This window comes from Hyposmocoma kahamanoa, unplaced genomic scaffold (assembly GCF_003589595.1).
Source record: "Hyposmocoma kahamanoa isolate Upper Pololo Valley unplaced genomic scaffold, ASM358959v1 100021, whole genome shotgun sequence".
NCBI classification, from domain to species: domain Eukaryota; kingdom Metazoa; phylum Arthropoda; class Insecta; order Lepidoptera; family Cosmopterigidae; genus Hyposmocoma; species Hyposmocoma kahamanoa.
Genome location: NW_020653200.1, coordinates 11909053 through 11931202, shown reverse-complemented (window position 1 = coordinate 11931202; position 22150 = coordinate 11909053). Strand labels below are relative to the sequence as shown.

The 22150-nt window shown below is 35.6% G+C and overlaps 2 protein-coding genes across 4 annotated transcripts in view; one reads left to right on the top strand and one right to left on the bottom strand.

Annotated features, from left to right (window-relative positions):
• The window catches only part of LOC113240428 (neuronal calcium sensor 2), a 67064-nt gene extending 53157 nt beyond the window's left edge, over window positions 1-13907 (bottom strand). For both annotated transcript variants that reach the window (XM_026477748.1, XM_026477756.1), the window contains exon 1: window positions 13830-13907. The gene's annotated coding sequence lies outside the window, so the exon portion shown is untranslated. The remainder of the gene's footprint in view (window positions 1-13829) is intronic.
• A 3577-nt stretch (window positions 13908-17484) lies between these two features.
• The window catches only part of LOC113240566 (activated Cdc42 kinase-like), a 42290-nt gene continuing 37624 nt past the window's right edge, over window positions 17485-22150 (top strand). For both annotated transcript variants that reach the window (XM_026477910.1, XM_026477903.1), the window contains exons 1-2: window positions 17485-17577; window positions 21184-21361. In XM_026477910.1, coding sequence (XP_026333695.1) covers window positions 17513-17577; window positions 21184-21361 — 243 coding nt within the window. In that variant the 5' untranslated portion in view covers window positions 17485-17512. The remainder of the gene's footprint in view (window positions 17578-21183; window positions 21362-22150) is intronic.

The window sequence follows — 22150 nt, the reverse complement described above, 5'->3', positions numbered from 1 at the left end:
CTCAGCTCAGCCGAATTACTAGCACGCTTAAGTTTACATTCGAGTTCACACGGGCCATGGACCTCCATCCGCCACACTTGTGATATACCTCTTTCTCTTCCTTCACTCGTATCAGTCTTTTCATACATGCCCGCTTATTCTCGGCATTTTTGACCGGGCCTTTTTAAGGACAATCTCAATATGGTTGAGCTTAATCTGGTTGATATACGCTTGTTTTTTTTACATAAAATTGACGAATAAAATATTTATAAAACAATTCTGTATTTCACATTTTCTAAAATAGCAAATTGTTATATGTCAATCATACCTTACATCATTTACCTACTTGTTGAATGATGTCAGTAGATGGTTCAGAAGCAATTCAACGAGCGTAAATTTTTTAACAAGGTTATTTTTTAATAAATTTTATTAAACTTAATTAAATTTAATTCACGAAATCTGTACCTCTATTAATATGTGGAGCGATTTTCAATATCCCTGCGAATAATAGATACATTTTCTTGTAACGCAATACGCAAAAGAAATTTTCAAAAAACAAGATGAAAAGCAAATATCAACCAATTTATCTTCAAATAAACAATGTACGTGTAACCTACATTGTTTACGGGTACGGGTACGTACAATAGGAATGAATAATTCGTTAGTGACAACATAGGTGGAATTAAACTGAGATGGAATATATGCTAGTCTTGGTGGTAGCTCTTTAGAATGTTGCGACTCGCTCCCGTATGTCTGCCAATAATACATCCCAGGGAATGCCAGTTGGTGGGACGACTGCCACTTCCGAGATAGAACTATAATTTATCTTGAGTATATGATAGTCAAATTAAAGTAGTTGCATTCAGCCTAATGGTTTATTCTAATTTTAGTAAAACGCTCTCATTAGGACTTAATTGAAACTTTTTACATAAGACGACATAGTCCAGGTTAATTAATTTAATTTAATAAAAATTTATATCGCTAAAATAAAATAAAATAATTTGTAAAACGTATGTAACGTAAATTGGAATGTTCTTTGGAAAATAAAAAATAAGGAAATTAATTAATATTAATAAATATACTTAGTGAAAAATGTGTGGTTTGCATTAATATTGGACGTAACTGGTAGACGACTTTACCATCTCAGTCAGCCGGAATCATGGGACTCGTAAAGGGCCCGAAACGTTGGTTTATAAAAAATAGTTTCATTTCCTGTGTAACAATCGCAAAAACCTAAGAACTCAAGACATAGTCCAACTTTACGCGTCTTTATTTATTATGACCCTAATGAGCATAATAAGCTTTTAAACGAAAGTATAAACACATCAACGGTATGGATATAGCTTTCCTTTGGAAGTATTAGGGCCCTTGGGTTCGATTTTGTCAGAAGAGAAGGTACGGAGAAGGTACCTTTAAAAGGAAATATTCTTGTACGTATCTTTCAGTGTTAAATCGCAGTGAGCCGTTTGCAATATCACCATGACCTCGGTGGCTTAACGGTTTACATTGTAGGAGTTGGATGCGGAGGTCTCAAGTTGGATTCCCGGTAGGAGCAATTGGGAAATTAACTTTTCTAAATTGGTTCTGATCTGAGTGTTCTAGGAAGTGCCCAAGAGTATATTATATTCCGTTGCTCGGGTAAGTACAGGGTATTCCCTAGTCTGACACCAGGCCATTGATATGCTTGTTTGGCACATTATTAATTTATTATTATGGCACATTATTCTAAATAGAATACGCACAAAATAGGATTTGGGCAATTATTAGTATAGTCTAGTGACTCTAATCCTCTAGGTGAAGTTAAAAATTTACGGTAGTAACCTTTGTGTTTGTGGTCAGGTTACATAATTGTCCTTTGTTTGACAATTCTTGTATACATACAACTGTCTCTTGCTCATTGACTTCCGACTTCCAACCACGCAACAACTTGTGCTACCATGTAATAGCCAAAGTATATTTAAAATCACATATAATAGTACTAAATTAAAAGTACTTTCGTAAATTGAAAATCATTGATGAATTCTTCACGTAGACTGTTCACAAACATTGCAAAACTTGTGAACGAAACCCAACCCGCGTAGAGCTAGAGCGGATTTTTGCTTAGAGAAGACTCCTGCTCAGAAGTGGGATTTTTAATGCGTTGATGATAATGACGATGATATAAAATTATTACAAACCACATAATATCTAAACTATGCTCTCCTCATCCATTGTATCAAATTTTATTTGTTGTCCTCTAAAAAATATTTTGTATTTTTTTAGATTAAAAAATTTTGTAATCTAAATATTGTCTAAATTAAAAAATATTTTGCAATGAGTTACTAATACAGAAGTTACGATTTCAAACAGTACAGATTTATCTACCCTTAAATGAAAGTGTGGAATATTACAAAAACGACGCTTTTGTAATTCATGCGCAATTGGCCGTACACTGCTACGCTACGTAACGTTTTTTGATAAATAAATAAAAATGACTACACGCTTCGAGTGCCTTTGGCAAGTAGACTTCCTTCGGCACCTAACAGCACACACCCTCATCGACGCAAGTACATTTTGAATAATTTTCAAAAAACATTTGAGTAAGTATAGGTTTCTACAACGGTAGTCTTGTATTCTTTTTCGTTGAACGTGATGTGATGTGTATGGCAAATCCATAACCTTACCTTGCCCACTTTATACCTATCCATTTTTTGGATGCTCTATCACAAGTCCACTAAATTTCTCATCACCTAACTACGTTAGTATCCCATCAACAAGACTTCGAACGTTTATCATTTTATAGGTAGGCGGAATATAGCACCCAAAATTTATTTTATTTGAACACCAGCTGACACCGTCACACAAAGTATCCTCATCCATAATTTCATTAAAATTTTCAATTTTAGTAACATGACATATTTCTTCTTTCTCTGAACTTTTGTACTATTTTCGTAAAAATTTAAACTACCACACCGCGTTTTTTGCATTTCTATGGTATTTTATTTTACAATACAAAAGTGACGGGACGAATAAGTTGTGCCCTTGTGGTAAGCGACACGCCTATCCGTTGCAGTGCCATTTGAATCTTTTAATCGCAAAGATCTTAGAGACACTGCGCCCGTCACCCTGAGACATAAGTTCACATGTCCCGTGTGCCTGTAATATCATCAGCACCCTTGCCCTTCCAAACTGGAACACAGTAAAGCTCACATTACTGCTTGGCGGCAGAAATAGGGAAGGTGGCAGTACCTCCCTGGACTAACTCTTTCACAAGGAGCTCTACTGCTACTTCAGTGCACTCCCTTACCTATCAGCTTGCCATTTTGTGTGTCATTGTGGTCAATCCTAAAAGAAAAACAAAGTGCCACATTTATCGACGCGGAAACGCATTAGGCTAATCAGAAAGATATTTATGATCATGCAAAAAGACGTTGTGAGTTTTGTTTCAGCTAGGACGACGTGACTCGACACAAGCCGGTCATTGCCGCAGCGTCATCGGCCGAACGGTGGCGTCGACAGCCGATCGGCTTAATTCGACAAATGTGATGTAACATGATCGCCGTCCAACGATTCCGCATGGACAAGTGTGGTGGTTCCCTAAGATTACTCACGTTAAATGTAGTGGGAATTAACACAACCTATAGGTTATTTCCCGCTTACTAACTATTCAAGAATGCTTTTGCATAAAAATAAACAGCGTAATAGACATTATTACACAAAATAGACATCAACCCTGCTGGTTATTAATAACACGACCCCTAACCTTTACTTCCACTTTATCGATGTACACCTGAGTAAGAAATATAACTTGTTAAAGCAAGGAGGAGACAATGAGAGCAGAAACTAAATCCAGGCACAAAGTTTTAATTAGAATAGGAGAACCAGAAGAGACTTTTAGGACAGCGGATTAGTTCGACAATTCTCGAGAATTATCAAGTGGGCTTTTAATTCTAACGGTCTTAATGGACAGAGCTTAAAAAATTACGGAAATTAAATATTAAATTAGAACTTAATCTGTTGATTTTCGTACATTCAGAACAGCGTAAGTTGTGGGTAATCTCGAGGTTTGGATGCAGAGAATGAATACGCAAGAATTGCGTCTACTGGCGTAAATACACTTACGGTAACATGTTTACGTATCAAAAAAGAAACATAGACACTCTGCGTAAATAGCGAGCTCTTGCCAAATTTATGTTACTGAACTTTACATTTGGCACTCGCGAGCGTGTCTGCGCTGTTTGTTACGTTAAAAATATGCGGCGTCATGAACGAGTCACAGTAGCCCGTAGCGTCTGAGTGGGCTGGCCCAAGTCCAGGCCAGACACGCAACAATATCTACCGCTTATCTTACATCCTCTCTTCACTTCGAGAATCCAGCAACATAACAATTCATATAAAAGGCTCTCTTCTCTTCATACAAGAAGTACGAAAATCATTAATTTCATTTTAACAAACAATGATTATGTCACCAAATCAGTAAGACGCAAAAAAATGTTATCGTTTAAAATTACGCCTCACAAATATCATTTACTTGCGCCTTGTAGGTATGGCATTAACCGCATCGTGTAGGTGCGTTTGAATATAATTATGAAACTGCTTATTAAAACTAAACCCTGTTACATGCATAGCTAATGCGCAAATATCACGTAGAAAATTTTGTAGATAGGAAACAACAAAAAAAGACTTATAAGATTATAATTCTATACTACATCCTCTATAGGACATAATTTCCATTTTATAGTTTCTCAGCCACACACAAAGATATCCGATTGGAATAAAAACTGCACTGCTTGTAGATTAATAGAAATTACTAATCAAAGTTCTGGAAAATTACCGTGAATCACGAATGAATCGTGAGAAAAATAGTAACAATTTAGCATCTGACCAGATGATATCGGCGAACAAACTGATGTCATAGATAGAAGCGCGCGTGTGGAGCACTGCGTAACACTTATTTCATGACATCACACTCCCGGTTATTTTTAGGGATCGCTCGAGCCTTAAAATAATTTACATCGGCTGATCACATTAGACGCTGTCGGTATTATTGCGCACGTGTAAGTCACAAAATGTATTCAATGGCTTTTATTGTAACTCCCATTTGTATCCAATGTTACAATAAAATATCTGTACAATACAATCCCAACAGAGCTCCGTAACAATCAACATAACAATCTTATGGTTTCAATTTTCATTGAATTGATATTCAATTATTGTGAAATTACTCCACTAGTTTGTTATAATTATTAATACAAAGATGCCTACATGCTTTACGCTTAGTTGGTATAGCGTCTGGCACTGTATGCTAGAAGACGTCGGTTCGAATCCGGCCGGATCGAAGGAATTTTTTGTGAGTATCCGATCTTTGTATTAATAATTATAACAATCTTATGGTTGTCAATAACTTATGTATAATGATATAATTAATTATGATATAATGGTTTTATGTAGGTTTTTTTAAGAGAGGAAACACAAAGCAACTGGAATAGTTAAAGGCAAATTGCCTTATTGCAATTATATGAAAAGAATGTTTTAAGAATAATTTAACTCCAAAACAAGATCTTAAGATAACATTTAGATAAAATACACTATAGCGAATGTATAGAATATTTCATCAACAGGTCGTCTAATGGAGACTTATTACAAGATTTAAGTATTAACATTATTTTTTATACATATTCTATACAATTGCCACTATAGCTTCCGATTTTCAGTTAATCAAAACAATAATTTGTCTATAGAAGAATTTGTTTAAAAAGATTTTGTGACTAGATATATACGTGGGCGGTCGTCAGCAATACAATGAACAGAAGAGACGTGAAGTTGATAAATTTAATTTAATTCTTATTTTAAACAATCCTTATGTTTTAGGTATTTACAGGCCTCCTGGTCACGGCGACAATAAAGGCGAAAAAATAATTTCATTGCTAAATAAACAGGAATTACCGCGTTTTTATACGATACTTGCATTTTTTTCCCGATGTTAGAGAAAGATTACATATGTTTTAACACGACTAAAATTACGTCACAAGTTCACAACCACAGCATGTACTGAGATTCGTCTAGGTGATTAACAAGCTCATGCGTCAAATTTAGTGCGCTAAGTGATTTACATGATCAATTGAGCATAATAATAGAGAACCGAAGCTATTTCCAAACAAAAGAACGAGATTTAAACGAAAATCCTAAAAGTTTATTTTCAACCTTACAGCGCTTACAACTCTCAAAGCTGGTGCTTCGAGTGCGGCCACTGAAACGTCCAGTTTGCGGCGACAATGCCATAAAAAATGTACGAAAAATCTCGTTCGCAACTTGTGGCGGCCACTAGTGGCTTTCTGGATACGCGTCACTAAAGTGTAACTAATTATTACAATGGATTCATTTCTGTAAGTAAGTAACTTACATTAGCAAATAAACGCCACACATTTTTATAACTTTTTTGTAGATTTCGTAAAAATTAGGTAGATTATAAGAAGCCCATGAATTTATAGGACTTTTACGTATATTTTCCCCATATTGTTAAATCAGCACGTAATTGTCTGATATATTCCTGCGACTAACACGTATAATCTGTAATACGTAGGTATTATTAGTAGTATTAGTAGAATACTAACATAATTTATCAGTTCGCCATGATTTTATAGCTTTCTCCATTTTTTCTCTTCAGGTTAGAAATATATGCATAGAATAGAGCCACGTAAACGGACGTCAGAAAAGCTTAAATTGGCATACTTAAAATTATCTCTAAGTTAACTAATAGATAAAAACGTGCATTAAAAAACCTAAAAAGTCCTCTATAACCTGTCTTAGGCTCATAGTTCTAAGTCTATCATAAGTCATCCTATGAAAACCCTTGTTTTATTAGTGGTTACCTGTACAACGTCCTGAAGATATCTTCTGGGGCAACTTACTGCTAAACTATAAACATATTCTATTAGATATCTACAAAACCGTGATTAGACTAAGGGTGTACTAGGGTGATGTGTGGGAATATTTGTATCCAGGTAATGAAATGATGAAATGAAGAGCTCTTTCTAGAGCTGTCATCAAATCTTTGTTGGGTCCTTGTTGAGAATATAATAATACAAATATAAGATACTTAGTTTTTTGAGTAGCCCTAAATTATCTAAAAGCGTATACTATTTACGATTAAAAATCACTATAAAATTATTTTATACATTTTCGCAAACTTCGATAGATTCGTCCATTAAATATTAAAGGCTCGAATTGGAGACAAAACGTGCCGTAGCAAACGCATCCTCTTGGATTATCTAAGCTGCCAGGATCCATCCTGGCAGCTTAGGTAGCTAAATACCTCACAAGCCTTTAAAACCTATAGATTTTAATTAACTGTCATTCGTATATATACAAACATATCATGTAAAAAATGTGTGTGATAGAGCCCAAAGCGCTTGCTCCGAACTGTATACCTTTACCACGGAAATTGCAATAAAAACTAATGCGCCACGCGCACGCAATCACAATTTACGACATAAAATAATTACAACGATGTTCTGATCCGGATCATCGCATCATGCCTTAAGAAGCAAACTGCCCCTGGAAGAAAAAATGTAACAGAATACGTTATAACAAACATAACATGCGCTAACACTGCAGCAATAATCTGTAATAGATTACAGGGTAGGAAAGAGAATCGGGCTGAACCATACCTGTGAATTAATCTACGATCGATGTGATAGTAAACGTCAAAGATTTTAAAATAACAAAGCAAGCACGTGTCAATTTAATTTTTATTATGTAAATTACTTTATTATAATAAGACAATTACGCCAATCCTTTACAGCTGGCGATTCTGGTTTCTTGCCAGACTATGTGTTCAATACGATTCGTCAACATTTTTACCTCAGGTTTCTATTAATATTCATGTCTCATTCAACAATCGTCTCTTTAACAACGTTAATAAAATAATTATATGAAGCGCATAGAAACTTCATTTAGTCGATATACTACAGCGGTAGCGCTAACCATAAAATAAACAACATATTAACTACGACGTAAAAACGATTTTACAGCTGCGGTCACTTTTCTGACACTAAAGTTTAATTTAATTACCAACAACTTTCGGTTTAAAGAAAATTTGACCGTAAACGAAAAACCTAAAAAATATACATATATGTAATAGATAAAATACCCATGTCAACGAGGAATACGATTAGGCACTACGGCCTTATTTGGAGAGTAGTGCTACCGTATATAATGCAGATTAAATCGCAAAAGTAAGCCTATTGGAGAAGGATGAGCTAGGTGTACTATCTCGGAAACTACATAAAGATATCTTTCAATGCAGGCGTAGGATGAAGTTTTGAGCGCTTGAAAATGCTTTGATAAAATTGCTTGACGTTTTGCGTGACTTCGCCGCCTATTCAAATGGTGGAGCTAAAAATGAAAAGAAATTGTTAACTACTAAATATTCTTATTTAAAATAAATCAATCAAGTAGATTGAACTTGAATAAAAGGCTTACAGATTATTGGACGACGGCGTTACGATTAAATCTTTTGTTCATCATACATATTATTATAGCCAAAAAGAAAAAGCCAAAGTATGTCGCTAGTACTGTCCCAAGAAATTAAGACATGTACGTTTTACGCCAAAGCTTTGATTCACTCAAGCTATTGCTAGAGGTTATGCTCGGAGATCGTTTAACTGACATGATAAAATTAATCGAAGGAGTGCGATACACAGGAGAAAGAATCTGCGACTGTCACCAACTCATGTCCGCTAGGCGTCTATGCAGCGGTGTGCTCGTCCGTTACCTATCAGCTTCGCGAATAAGTTTCGACTTTTAAGGTCCTAAGGAGGAGAACTGTACGTGGCAGTGGGTCATATAATAAGTCTCGTAAGACTGTGGAATTCGTGGCTAGTGCAGTAAGCACATCGACGCATTTTCACGAAAGGCTCTCAAACTATAATTCGTAATTCAAAATTAAATTGTCTCGGAAAAAACACGGTTTACGATACGATAAATTGACAAATCCTTATATGTACGAGTACGTTCAAACTCAAATAATTTAGCAAGCCTCAAGAAACCGACGACTTGGTAACGATTGCGGGTTGCCGTCCTTGTGCGTTCACAACCACACTTCGTGGTGATTTTCTATAAGGCAGAATTTCGAGATTGAGAGACTATTGAGTTCCTATACAGTGAACATATTTGGCTTATTATAACGAACTTTTTTTTATAATATTAAGTGACGGGACGAGCAAGTCGTGCGCCTGATGGTAAGCTACACGCCTGTCCATAACAGTTGCAGTTCCACTCCGCCCGTCACCCAGATAAATATGTTGACAAGTCCCATGTGCCTGTAATTTCACCAGCACCCCTACCCTTCAAAACCGGAACGCAGTAATGCTGACATTACTTGGTGGCAGAAATAGGTTAGGTAGCATTACTTCCCCGGACGACCTCTTTCATAACGAGCTCTACAACTACAAAAAAATCCCAAATAGCCAAGTATATTATCTACATTTTTTTACTGGTATCCCACTGCTCAGTTAGGACCACTTTCTATTTTCACTTCTGTCTATTACAGGCACAAAATTTCTCCATCTTCTCCGCGCGTGACCCACGTTCAGTCGTCTGCGCTTTGATCACTATCTTCCGTAATCCAGGTTACAGTTATAGTGGTGAGTGCCCATCGCTCTTTATTCATTCTACTAACGTACCCTGCCCATTAGTATTTTAGCGTAGCTGTCTTTTCGCTCACTTCAACAATATATCACTCTCAGTCCCAGAAACACTCGCTCTATAACCACCAGAACGGGTAAACGGTAAAACGAAACACATCGATGAGTTTTTGTTTTGGCAACAGTCAATGAGCGCGTTTCATTTGGTCTTGTAAGGCTACATAATAATATGAGCTACTGGGCTCAGTAGCTGTTCCACGCATTGCCCACTTGTTTTTGTGGTCATTGCTGAAAAAAGACTAACTGGCTTAGATACAAGTACTCACGAACATAATAAATTTCTTGCCCGTCTAAATCTACCCAAAGTTTCTTGTGGTTCGTTATTAATTGTCTTTTTGACTGATTTGAACAATTAACCTCAATCCTTGGTTACAACATGCCCAAACTCAATTGTAATTCGAATAAGTAGTTTGCTATTCAAGTGACGACGTTTTAACGGTGGCTTTGAGCTTACTTGAGATCTAAATCTGTACGGACATGTTGACAAAATAACATAATTTTTTTTGTTCGTCCATAAAGATTTGACGTTGCCGTCGTCAGCTTGACTAAACGGTTAAGTATAATTTTGAGTTGCCATTTAGCTAACCACTTACACATGTCGTATCAGTTAAAGCGGAAGCATCGTCGCTCAACACGAATACAATGATTTCACCGTTTATTATCAGGCTGAATACAATAGTTGTCGACGTATAGGAATAGTTAAGTTTACGAGACATTCAATTATACGAAAGAGTCAGGATTCCCTTTGTGCCCCACTGGGAAGCCTGTCAGGTGACAGCAGACTGGCTCAGAATGAGAATCTCCACCTCTCCACATAATAAAATTGAACATAAGCTATCGACGGCTTTACTCGTGACAGATAACAGGAACATAATAATATGAAACGTTCATACATGGTCATGTACATACCTACGTAGGTACAACGTATGTACTTATTTTGTGCGGCAGACAAAATTATAAGTTAGAGTCGTTTTTGAAATATATCTGCTTTTACCGTCAAATGTTCCTCTCATAAAAGATTTAACACAAAATAGATAGTTATGAACTCTTGTAAAATACATAAATATAATGATCATTTGTTATCTGAGAAAGTAGTGGTTTTTGTTGTAAAAGAAATGCCTGGGCTCTAAATGGATTAGGACCTAAATTATACGAATTCAACCAAACATTAGTCTAAATTGAATCTTTTGGCGACAGTCATCCGCTTCAGATTGTAAGAGATACTTGTACGCTTTCCATAATGAATGAACTTGTCATAATCGCCACGCTTGATACGCGAGCAAATCGCAATAGAACAGCTATACTGTTATAAAAATGCAGGACATAAACAAAGTCGTAAAAGACAAACTATTCAATTACAATTCTTTTAATTCTTATGTATAATATGACGGAAGCAGATATGACAGGGTTTGTGTTGCAGCGAATTACGAAATACGAAGATATTCCACTACTGTACACAGAAGCCAAAAACTTTCGTGGTATCACCTTAGAGGCCTATGCACAGCTGGAGGATAAATACATCGTAGGATCTGACGTCGTGGCTATTGCCGCATCAAACTATTTTTTCCATCTTTTCGAGAGCCTTGACGCTATGACATGAACCCTAGAAATGGTTTTTGGTAAAAAACAGTTCATGCATTGATGGATACATGGCGGTAAAATAAATTGTTAGAGAAACAGTAGTCTAGTACAACGTGACTATTTACAAATAGGAATGTAAGTTTATGATTCCGCAATCAATTACAAGTGCTTATACAACTGTCCGTGCAGGCTTTTATTATACAGTTACATTCATTAATAACTGAATTACCAAAGGTCTCAATTAACAACATTTAGATCCATATAAAAACTACACAAGAATACTATTTAAGTCTCAACCAAGATCATAACCCTTTAATACATTGACGACCTCAGTGCTCCAACAGTTTAGACTTTCGGTACCAGCACATTCAGATGAGGAAGTCCCAAGTTCGATTCGCATTTATTTTTTACGATTAGCACCAGTTTGGGAAATGAACTTTTCTAAATTGATTCTAATTTACTTTTCTAATTGGTGCTCATAGTACAGGGAATTCCCTAAGTTCGAGACCGGTAATTGGTGTGGTTGTCTAGTACATTATAATTATAATTATGCAATTATGTTGATTTTTGTACAAAACTGATAATAGAAGATTCTATTATCAGTTTTATTCAAAATGTACTGTTCAGTTTTCCAGTAGTTCTATATTTAAACTACTACTATGAATAACCGGAAAAATAAGGAGATACATTCGATGAAATAACCTACAATGGTTACTCCTTTCCTAGTTTTGTTTCAAATATTGGGCAGAAAGAGAATAGAGTGCAGATTCGAGGCAGATGCAACTCCAGTGCATCTTCTCACCCAGTGGTGCTCCTTGATGTGCGTACCAAGGTCCATAGTGGGAAGGCACAGGCTACAAATAGAGGTCATAAAAACTGTCAGAGCCAGGAAAGTCCTTTTGTTGTTTAATGCTGTTGGCTTTGGCTCCGAACTGTAATTAGTGGTGATCACAATAAATCAGTTAATGGTCACAGTAATAAGTAATAAACCCTGAATAAAGCCACCCTAATAATAATAATAATAGTGTGGTTTAAACCACCTAACACAAAAAATAAAGAACATAATAATAATACCTTGCAAAAGAAACCCAACTTCCTATGGTTTCGATTCTTAGGTTTTCGCAATTGTTACACACAGGAAATTAAACTATTTCTTTTTCGATTTTGAGATCTAAAATGCATATATTTTTTTATTAAACCAATATTTACGGACCTTTACAGGTCCCACAATCACGGGTGACCGAGATAGTAAAGTTAAGTTACTCAATTAAGTACGACAAACTCCAGGTCTTTGCAAAAGAAGTCCATTATCTACCCAGGATACTGTGAGAGGTGGGAATATGGTTTCTCCATACCACCAGTTTGGGATCGAGTATTTCTTTCTCTGATGAAAAAACCCAAGCAGATGCAGTCTTATTTCAGTACTAATTGATATTTTTAATTTATTCTAATTACCATTAGTAATTAATAATAAAATTTAATTCACAAATAATTCATATTGTTTATATAAAATAATTTGTAAAACGTAATGTAACATAAATTGGAATGTTTTTACAGCATTTGTAGCTGGTTACTATAATACTTTCAAGTTTAGTTACAAAGAAGCTGAAGCACAGTTTAGAACTTTTGCATCGCTGAGAACACAAATTTGGATAGATTTTTACCAAGTTTGTTTCAAAATATTGTAATAAAATTTAGTTAATAATAAAATAAAATTTAAAAAATCTATTTATAATTCAGATTTTGTACACAGTACAGCATGTAATTCATAATTATATGTTTTCAGCACATCATCTCATAAACAGTCTGATTAAAATTAAAATAAATTCCCAGTTTTGCATTGTGAATACAATCTGTTTTATGTAAACATAAACCTGTAAAAAATAAAATACCTCCTCTAAAAATCATTAGGTACAATGATTGACATGTCACATTTAAATCATGCAGAAGGAATTATATCATACTTACCCAATTATTAACAAAATAAAAATACAAAACTGAACTTAAACGGATTTGTAACCATTGAACAATCAAATCCAAGTATTCATTTAGTTATCAACTGCAATGATTAAATTGATAAATAATAATTATTATGGACATTGTATGAGTGGATACAAGCTAAGTATGAGTGGTTAGAAAGAGCATATCAATTAACTGCCTTTGTGGCCAAATGGTTACCATGTTGGACTGCCACGCAGAGGTCCCACGTTCGATTCCCGGGCCGGCAGAAATATTTGTATGACCTACATTCATTTATCTCTTGAGTTTGTGTATAATTTGTGGTTGTCTATGTGTGTGTCCATGGCACCCGCGACACAGGGTTTTTCCTAAAGTATGCATTATTATTATTATTATTATTATTATTATTATTATTATTATTATTATTATTATTATTATCAATAAATAATTTCTAAATTAATGTGCGATGTTGGTGCAATTAAATGGCGATCATCTATTATCATTATTTTATAAATAACACTACCGGTTGCTCTCATTGGTGTATGGTAAAAGTTTACATAATATAAGTTGAAATACATTATTACTTTCTAGTTATAACAGCAAAAAGTGGAATTTAACACTCACCTGTGACATGTTGGTCTTCGTAAGCGTCTTCTTTCTTCGAGTGCTCTTTATTACAGTCCTTACAATAAATATTAACTGGGGAATCAATTTAGCACTTCTTAAATTTTAAAATGCAAACCGACTTGCCCTTTTCTTAATACAGTAATAACGATATACATTCATAAACCTTACTTAAAAATTAATATAAAATACTGTTTCATGTATTCAAAACATTAGAGTTACAATTTACAACCGTAAACGCTTTAAAAATCTGTCTTGACAAAACTGCAAAAATTATGTAAACAAACGTTAAAATTATTTTTTAGGAATAGATGTCAAATAAAAAAGGTAAACATATGAGATCTATGAAAACAATCGAATTATTGTTACAAATGTAGACTTATAAATATTTTTGATTTAATTTTTATATTATACCTCTTATAATCTGATATTATACCTACATAGCGCGAAAAACACAATTCACTTTGAACTTCGCTTTATCACTTTTAATGCTGCAAAAGTCTTATAATAACAACATGTCTTTTTGTTAAATTTCAGAATTGACAAGTACAACAAATTAACTCCCACTGCATTTTGTAGAATCTTACGCCATATTTGCAAAGTAGGTACCAGTGTTACCAGAACCAGTACCAGTATTACTAATTGGTATGAACTACGATTGGTTTGATAACGAAAAGCTACGATTGACAGGGACAATGTCAAGAAATAAAAATATTTAAACCAAGTGTATTTACATTAAACTGGCAACTGTGAATTATTTTTATTTTAGAGAATGTAATTATTTCCAGGAAAATTAACATTTTCTTTTATGGTAAGCCTATCACTTACGTGACATGTAAGACAATTCATTATACGCAGCAGCAACAGAGGCAGGGCTCCATCACTCGCTCAAGGTTAAGCGATAAGTGCCTACTGCTGAGTCCACCGACGTTTCAGCACAAGCGCTCATACAATTTTTTTATTTACGAATATTCGGCTTCCCTGCTTAACACCATGGGCAAACTCTATGAGCACATCCTCTACGCCCGCCTCAGAGATTACGTCATGTCCCAAAATCTCCTCCCCGTCAAACAGTTTGGCTTTAGAGCTAGGCACTCATGCGTTTAGCAAGTGCACCGGATAGTGCAGCATATCTAGGAAGGTTTCGATCGCCCCCGCTTTATGCCCACCGGCGGCGGCGTCCTCTTCTACGATCTGGCAAAAGCCTGCGACCAAGTCTGGCACAACGGCTTACTTTACAAGCTGTACAATCTCGGCGTACCTAATCCTCTCATGCACATCATTCGAGACTTCTTATCGAATCACTCTTTCCGCTACCGAGTTGAGGGCGCAATCTCCTCTCCTCATCCCATTAGAGCTGGAGTCCCGCAAGGCTCTGTCCTCTCGCCCCTCCTATTCTCCCTGTACACTAGCGATATCCCGAAGTATCAGTCAGTAAATCTCGCCCTCTTTGACGACACTGCGCTTTATTATTCGGCGCGCAGCTCCAAATTAGTTTCCGCAGCTCTCCAATCTGCCACCACACGCCTAAGCGAGTGGTTTCGCAGATGGAGACTCGAAGTCAATCCCGACAAAAGCGCGGCGGTATTCAAGCGAAATAACCTATCCAGTCGTAGGGTACAACACCTCACCCCGATTTCGCTCTTTGGTCGCCTAATCCCTTGGGTGAGCACGGTCAAATACTTAAGAGTTACGCTCGATAGGAAGCTGTCATTCAAAGCACACGTGAGAACCGTCCCCGATCGCGTCCACTTTGTTTTGAGCCGCCTCCACCCCCTTCTCAACAAGCATAGCAAACTCTCTCTTCGTAATACGAGTAAGGTGAGATAGTACACAACCTGCATCCGCCCAAACATGACGTACGCCAGAGTCGCATTCGCTCAGGCAAATCCCGCGCTTATATATCGCCTGCAGGCTCTCCCAAATTGATTCATGTGCAATGCGATGGGTGCCCCGTGGTACCTGCGCAACGCTAACCTCCATATAGATTTACGGCTCCAATTCATGAAATAGGCATCGAGGAAATACTTCGACTCTGTTCCTCACCACCCCAACCCCCTCGTGGTGGCTGCATCCGACTGACGACTCTATCTCTCTCTCCACTCGTCTCGCCACTTTCACACATCAATCCTCCATCTCCACACGCACCGACTGTCCTCGCCGCCGCCGGCGAGGACGTAGAGTCCCTCATTTTAGCACGTACGCTGGTAGATTCTGTCCTTTAGCACGCCCTTTCGGCGGTAGTCTTCAGCAGCGCCCTGCGCCGAGGTCCGTGCCCACTTGGGCGCCCTCAGACCCGCTACTTAGCTTTAAGTTAATTTTACGAGTTATGAGCCTTCAGCTCGCCATTTCATTCTTTATATTTTGTTTCATTCTTTACATATTTTACATTAAAGATAAAGATAAACTTATTCTGTACAAAAACAAATTAACATTATATTAGTTATTACGTATTCACGTATTTTTAATTACTCTCACGTATTGAACTGTATTAAAAATGTTTTCGTCACCTTTTTTCAATAATTTATATATATCAATTTCTTTCAATTTTTACTATTATAATTTATTTCATTTGTCGCGCTCAATTGACTTACGCCGATAAAATTACTGTACAGCAATGTCAACATGTTTTAAAATCAACTGTGACCTTGGGGCCATGTTTGGCACTGCGATACCTTCCAGTCGCGACGCTTCCGATGCGACAAAAATATGACTTCACGATACTCGCTATGTTAGTTATTGTAATATAACTTTCAAATGCCGACCCGTTTATCATTCGAATTTGACAGCTAAATGTGGATATAATAGTTTATAGCGGCGGCATGCTACGAGGGCTGTTATATATATTGAACCGGAAAGTGTGAAAAAACAGAACTATTGTGGAATATGTAATGAGGATTATTTCCCGTAGCGATGGTTTTGGACTGCATTCAAATTAGGTACCTTACATTTTCATTCCAACTGTTATTTTACAGATAAGATGTTGTTCAATATGACCACGGACTAAGGGTAGTATTCCAGAACTCTACTCAATGCTTAAATCAGGACTTGAGTATGTTTTAAAACACTAGAAATCATACTAGAAGTCCTTGCCATTAGGGTCGTATTTCCAGTGTTTGAAATCATAATCAAATCCTGACTTGAGCATTGAGTAAAGTTTTAAAATAAGGTTTAAGTTTATAAATAACTTTAAAATACTATATTATATCGGCCGCACTATAATGCCTTCACTTTGAATAACTTTATAACAATTTATAACTTATCAGTCAGGGTTTAAAACGCTCGTTGAGAAAAGCCAAAACAAAATTTTAGAAAGAAAGGAACGCATCACCATCGTCGGCAGCACCAGCAGTCAGTCAACTGAAAATTAGTCTGTGGCGTAAACTTTTTTTTCATCCTATATGGTCTGTGGTCAATTCAGTCGTCTAAGCATTTGGTTTATATTATATCTACGTACGTATACGTTTACATGCATCAGACTAAAAGTGGCACATTTGTTTTAATTTTCAGAAATTTTATTTTTAATTAGTTTATTGAATAATTGGCATAAATGTAAACTATAGCGCAGTTGTTAAAATGGGTTAGTAACAAACAATAGTGTTATAAGTTTATTTTAGTCTAAGAACCGGTGATTTTAATACACTTTTTCAGATCCTGGGTATTGTGTTTCTTTTTCAGACAATATGTTAGATGGTTTGAAAGAATTCCTTGAAGAGGCAGAACTTCAACAGTACTATGATTTATTCAGGTATGTTGATGTGGATTTTACTCCTTTTGTTTCATAAGACTGTATTTCCGGGCTGTTTCTTTTTGTGTTCTGATATTGTTTACTTGACGCCACAACTACTGTTTATATTTAGAAAACGCACAGTTAAATGCTCGCAGCTTACGCTTACATACTTGATTGTGTGGGTGTGTTAACAGATTTTGCTGAGGTGTAAATTGTGCCTTTAGATGTTATAATAATTATGTAGGTTGAAATTGAACATTCATTATGACATGTTTTACGTAAGTTAATAGGTATGTCCGTTATGTAGTAATGTTAAGCCACATTCCTTGAATGGAATATGTTCTCATTATGCAGACTTATTAGTTGGATCGTGTTGGTAAAGTTTGTTTGAAGAAGCATTAATTGCTCTTTGGTTTATAATTGAACATCTCATAAAACAATGTTATCTAAAAAATATATACATAATAATCTCAGGTCTATTTCCTGAAGCTTTTTTGAAGCCAATAAAGAAATAAAATGGTTACATTTGAATAAGAATTGTAAAATAATGTAATAAATGGTTTCTTTATTTATAATTTTTGTATAATCTCATAAATCAAAACGCAAGGTGTGGTTTTTAAGTCATATGTAAAAAGTCAGTTTTAGGTGATCAAATAAAACTGTCATACATTTTTGATTATCTTAATACATAAATATCCTTTAGGTAGCTGTTAAGGGTTTGCTAAAATTTTAAAGGTTTCTCATATATAATTTTGTAACGGTGAATACAGGTGTCCGCAGAGGGGGCTTGTTGGCAATCACTCATAAGTTTGGTGCTGAGCCACAAATTAAAGCATATTAGTGCACTATTTACTGGAAATGTATATAATAGAGTACACAATATTTTTTTAGTCTTTGTTATAATAAATTGCTGGCTGAATTTTCATAGACTTTTCTTTACAGATTTATGATGTTTTAGAGAGTGATTGAGATTCTTTAGGCTTTGTTTAGCACTGTAAATAATAAGGTAAGCACATAGGCAGGCCTATGTGCATCTACAAATCACAATGGTGATTTTTAGGGATGTGTGTAGGGAGTTAGGTACTGACATTAGTTAAACATTTTTAGTTATTTTTTGGTACAGTTTTTGCTATAATAGAGTATGACTAAATTTGAATTATATTTTTAGTCCTTCAATATGTGTACTAAGAATAGAAATAATTACAAATTTTGGCACTGTGTAAAGGAAACCCAACTATTTTACGATTTTTGTTACTTTTATGGTAACTGTTTGAATTTGAGTGGTAACTACATGACAATTACCTGGAAACATCGCACTAACATCTAGGAAACTATTGGAGATAGTTGGGGTTTCTTGAATAAATGTTATAGTGGCCGACTCATGACCCCTGACTGCCTGTTGAATATTTTTGCCAAAGTAGCGGATACAAAATGGCGACTGACCAGATATTTGCTCAAACATCTGCTTAGTTTCATAGTTTCAAATTCTCGTAAATCTTACAGCCTTAAGCCTTACAGAGGCTCTGGTGTTAGCAGAAATAACAGCTCGCTCGGGACACTTTGATTTGAAGAAGCACATGTCCAAACTTTGCTATCTTGATAATCATTAGTCGCCTCTTCATTTCTTACGCTACTGATGTCCTCTAATGTGCATACGAAATTCACTCTGGGACTAACATGCGTTAACCAGATTAGGTGAAAACAGTCATTAGGTAAGATGATCCTACAGTAGTTTAATTTAATTTGGAAAATTCGACTAAAAACAGCATTTAGTAATGCGAAAACATAGTGTTGATGGAACATTGTTCAAGCACAAAGGAGTTTATCAGGAATCAAAATGTTCTAATTATTTTCTCTTCTTCTCCATTCATCCAATGAAGGCTTCTTCAAAAGTTCTCACTTGACGTCTAACTTTTTCTATATTCTCTATCTGGTGTCTTATCTTTTGTAGTCAGCAGACCAAATATTTTTTAGAATTTTTGGTCTTCTAATTTTTTTGTGAGTGTATCTCCACTTCATTCATTTTCGTTAAGTTACATTCAAGACTTTTGCAGTTGGTAACACAGTAGATTGTCTCAAAATTAGTATGATTTATCAATTATTTAATTACTATTGTTAACTAAACTTGCGCCGGCGCTACGAGCGATAGCCTACTAATAAACTATGATTTTGTTAAGCGTCTTCTTTTTAGTTTCACTAGCTAAGATGTAATTAAAACAAACTAGTTTTTCCAGCAATCACATGCTATATTGAACGTTACACGTTTTATACTCATTTTCACTATGTGTAATAATGAAGAATACCGGAATTTTAGTAGCAGTAGAGGTCCTTGTGAAAAAGTTCGTCCAGGGAAGTACTGCTATACCTATTTCTGCTGTCAAGCAGTAATATGGCCATTATTGCATTTTGATTTTGAAGGGTAAGCGTGCTGGTGAAATTACAGGCACATGGGACTTGTGAACTTACGTCTCAGGGTGGACGGGCGGAGTGGCAGTACCCTTCAGATCTTTTCGATTTAAAGCTTTGAGTGGTACTGCAGCTGCTATGGACAGGCGTGTCGCTTACCACCAAGCGCACGATTTGTTGGTCTCGTCACTATGTATCCTATAAAAAAATTGCTGCACATTTGTTTAACACTATATTTGCCTTTTGCACACGTTTTAAAACTTACTACTTTAGCAGCCATCACTGCACATAACCACTCTATTAAAAAAAAATCTACTTTGTCTAGTGCACACTTGACGCCTAGATAATGCCGATAGCTTAGACCACATAAACAAAGAAAATAATTGTGGCAAGATCATTCTTAAGGTCAGCGTATTGTTTTTCTTGACGCACTGTTTATATCTATATATTATTTACTCTACATAAGTAAAATGACGTTATGTCAGAGTAGCGACCAAGTGTATGTCATAGGTAAATTTCAGACAGAGGAAGTGATTTTAGCAAGTCAGTATTGGAGAAACAGAGATCCTGTGCCTAACTTGTGGCAAAACGTGTAAATATTAATCATGCGCCTCTTACGTACTTTACATAATCATCGTATCATATGAGTGGTATGGGTAATAAAAAAAAGGACTTTCTTTTTTTTTAAATATATGATTTTTTATTTCTTTGGCGTCTTTCTCCGTTACAAATTTCAAGGCAGAGGATAGGAGAATAAGTATTGAGTTAAATGAACCAAAAAATACGATCGTCAGTGGAGTTGCATGGGTTTTAAAAATTTGCTTAGAAATGAATTATCAATAAGAAGAGATCTTATACAGAATCTTAAGTGTGCGAGGCATACATTCTATATAAGTAGCACGTACATACAATCAGTGAAATGAGTTATGTTTTTATGTAATATACCCATTGTTATTAATTTTGCTGTATGTGTACACGAATGAAATAAATATTATTATATTATTATTTATACACTTGGTCGCTTTTTATGTTCAAATAATTACGTATTATATATCTTTCTTAATAGACGAAAGTATTTTTTGCGCTGTCAGTTCTTTATGCGCTAAGTGCTATGTAATACTACAATTGCTAAGCGACAATATGCAACAAACATTTTACTACCTACGATGTTCGTATGTTCGTGTTGTCTATAAAAACTGAAACTATATTTTATTGCAGAGACATCCTGAAAGTAACAAAAGTGTCACAACTGAAATTTGTCGCTACAGAGGATCTCGTGCAGATTGGACTTTCCAAACCAGAGCAAAGGCGATACAAAAAAATTTATACAAAGTATTTCCCTAACCCTTACATCTCTAAAATCAAGAAATTACTGAGCTCCAAAAGAAATGAAGCAGTGAGTTACACTTTTAGTAACAATGAAATTAATTAAACATTTCTGAGAATTATCTAACCATTATAAGGATTGATCATCGCTTATCTGGTGTTGGCCAACGTTTTAATTACTTTAACAGTTGTATTTCATAATGAATGCGTCTAGTGAGAGTGTAAATCAGAACAGGCAGAGTATGTACTTCAAGAAAGTAAAACCATAATATAATTAGACAAGTAGGACTAACTCCATACAAACGTAGGAGCGTTTCGTGTATGTGCGCACGCCCACCGCGCGCTATGTATGGAAGCACACATTCACATAATCTCGCGATGCACTCACGTCTCACGCGCCATTCATTATAGAATTTAAGCATTCGGTCGTTGTTTAACAAATAATGCCAAATCGACTGTGAACTGCCGATGTCTCAATTTTGACAACTTTACAGGATAAAGAAAAAAAAATTATTGAATTGATATTCAATTATTTTTATGTGAAATTAGTCCACTAGTTTGTTATAATTATTAATACAAAGATCGAACACTCAGAAATAATTCCTTCGTTCCGGCCGGATTCGAACCGACGACGTCTTCAAGCATACTGTGCCAGCTATACCAACTAATCCAAGGAACGAACCAGCGGACCTCACGAATTTTTCTGCGTCGTATCTTTGTATTTGGTTTCTACATTTGGTTCTACATGTTTGATATGTTTATTATGCGTGTTTATTTTATTAGAAGAAATGTTTCTTCCTTTTTATTTTTAATTAATTTTCAGAATTTGAGGGATTTCAAGTTTAGGCAAATATACTGT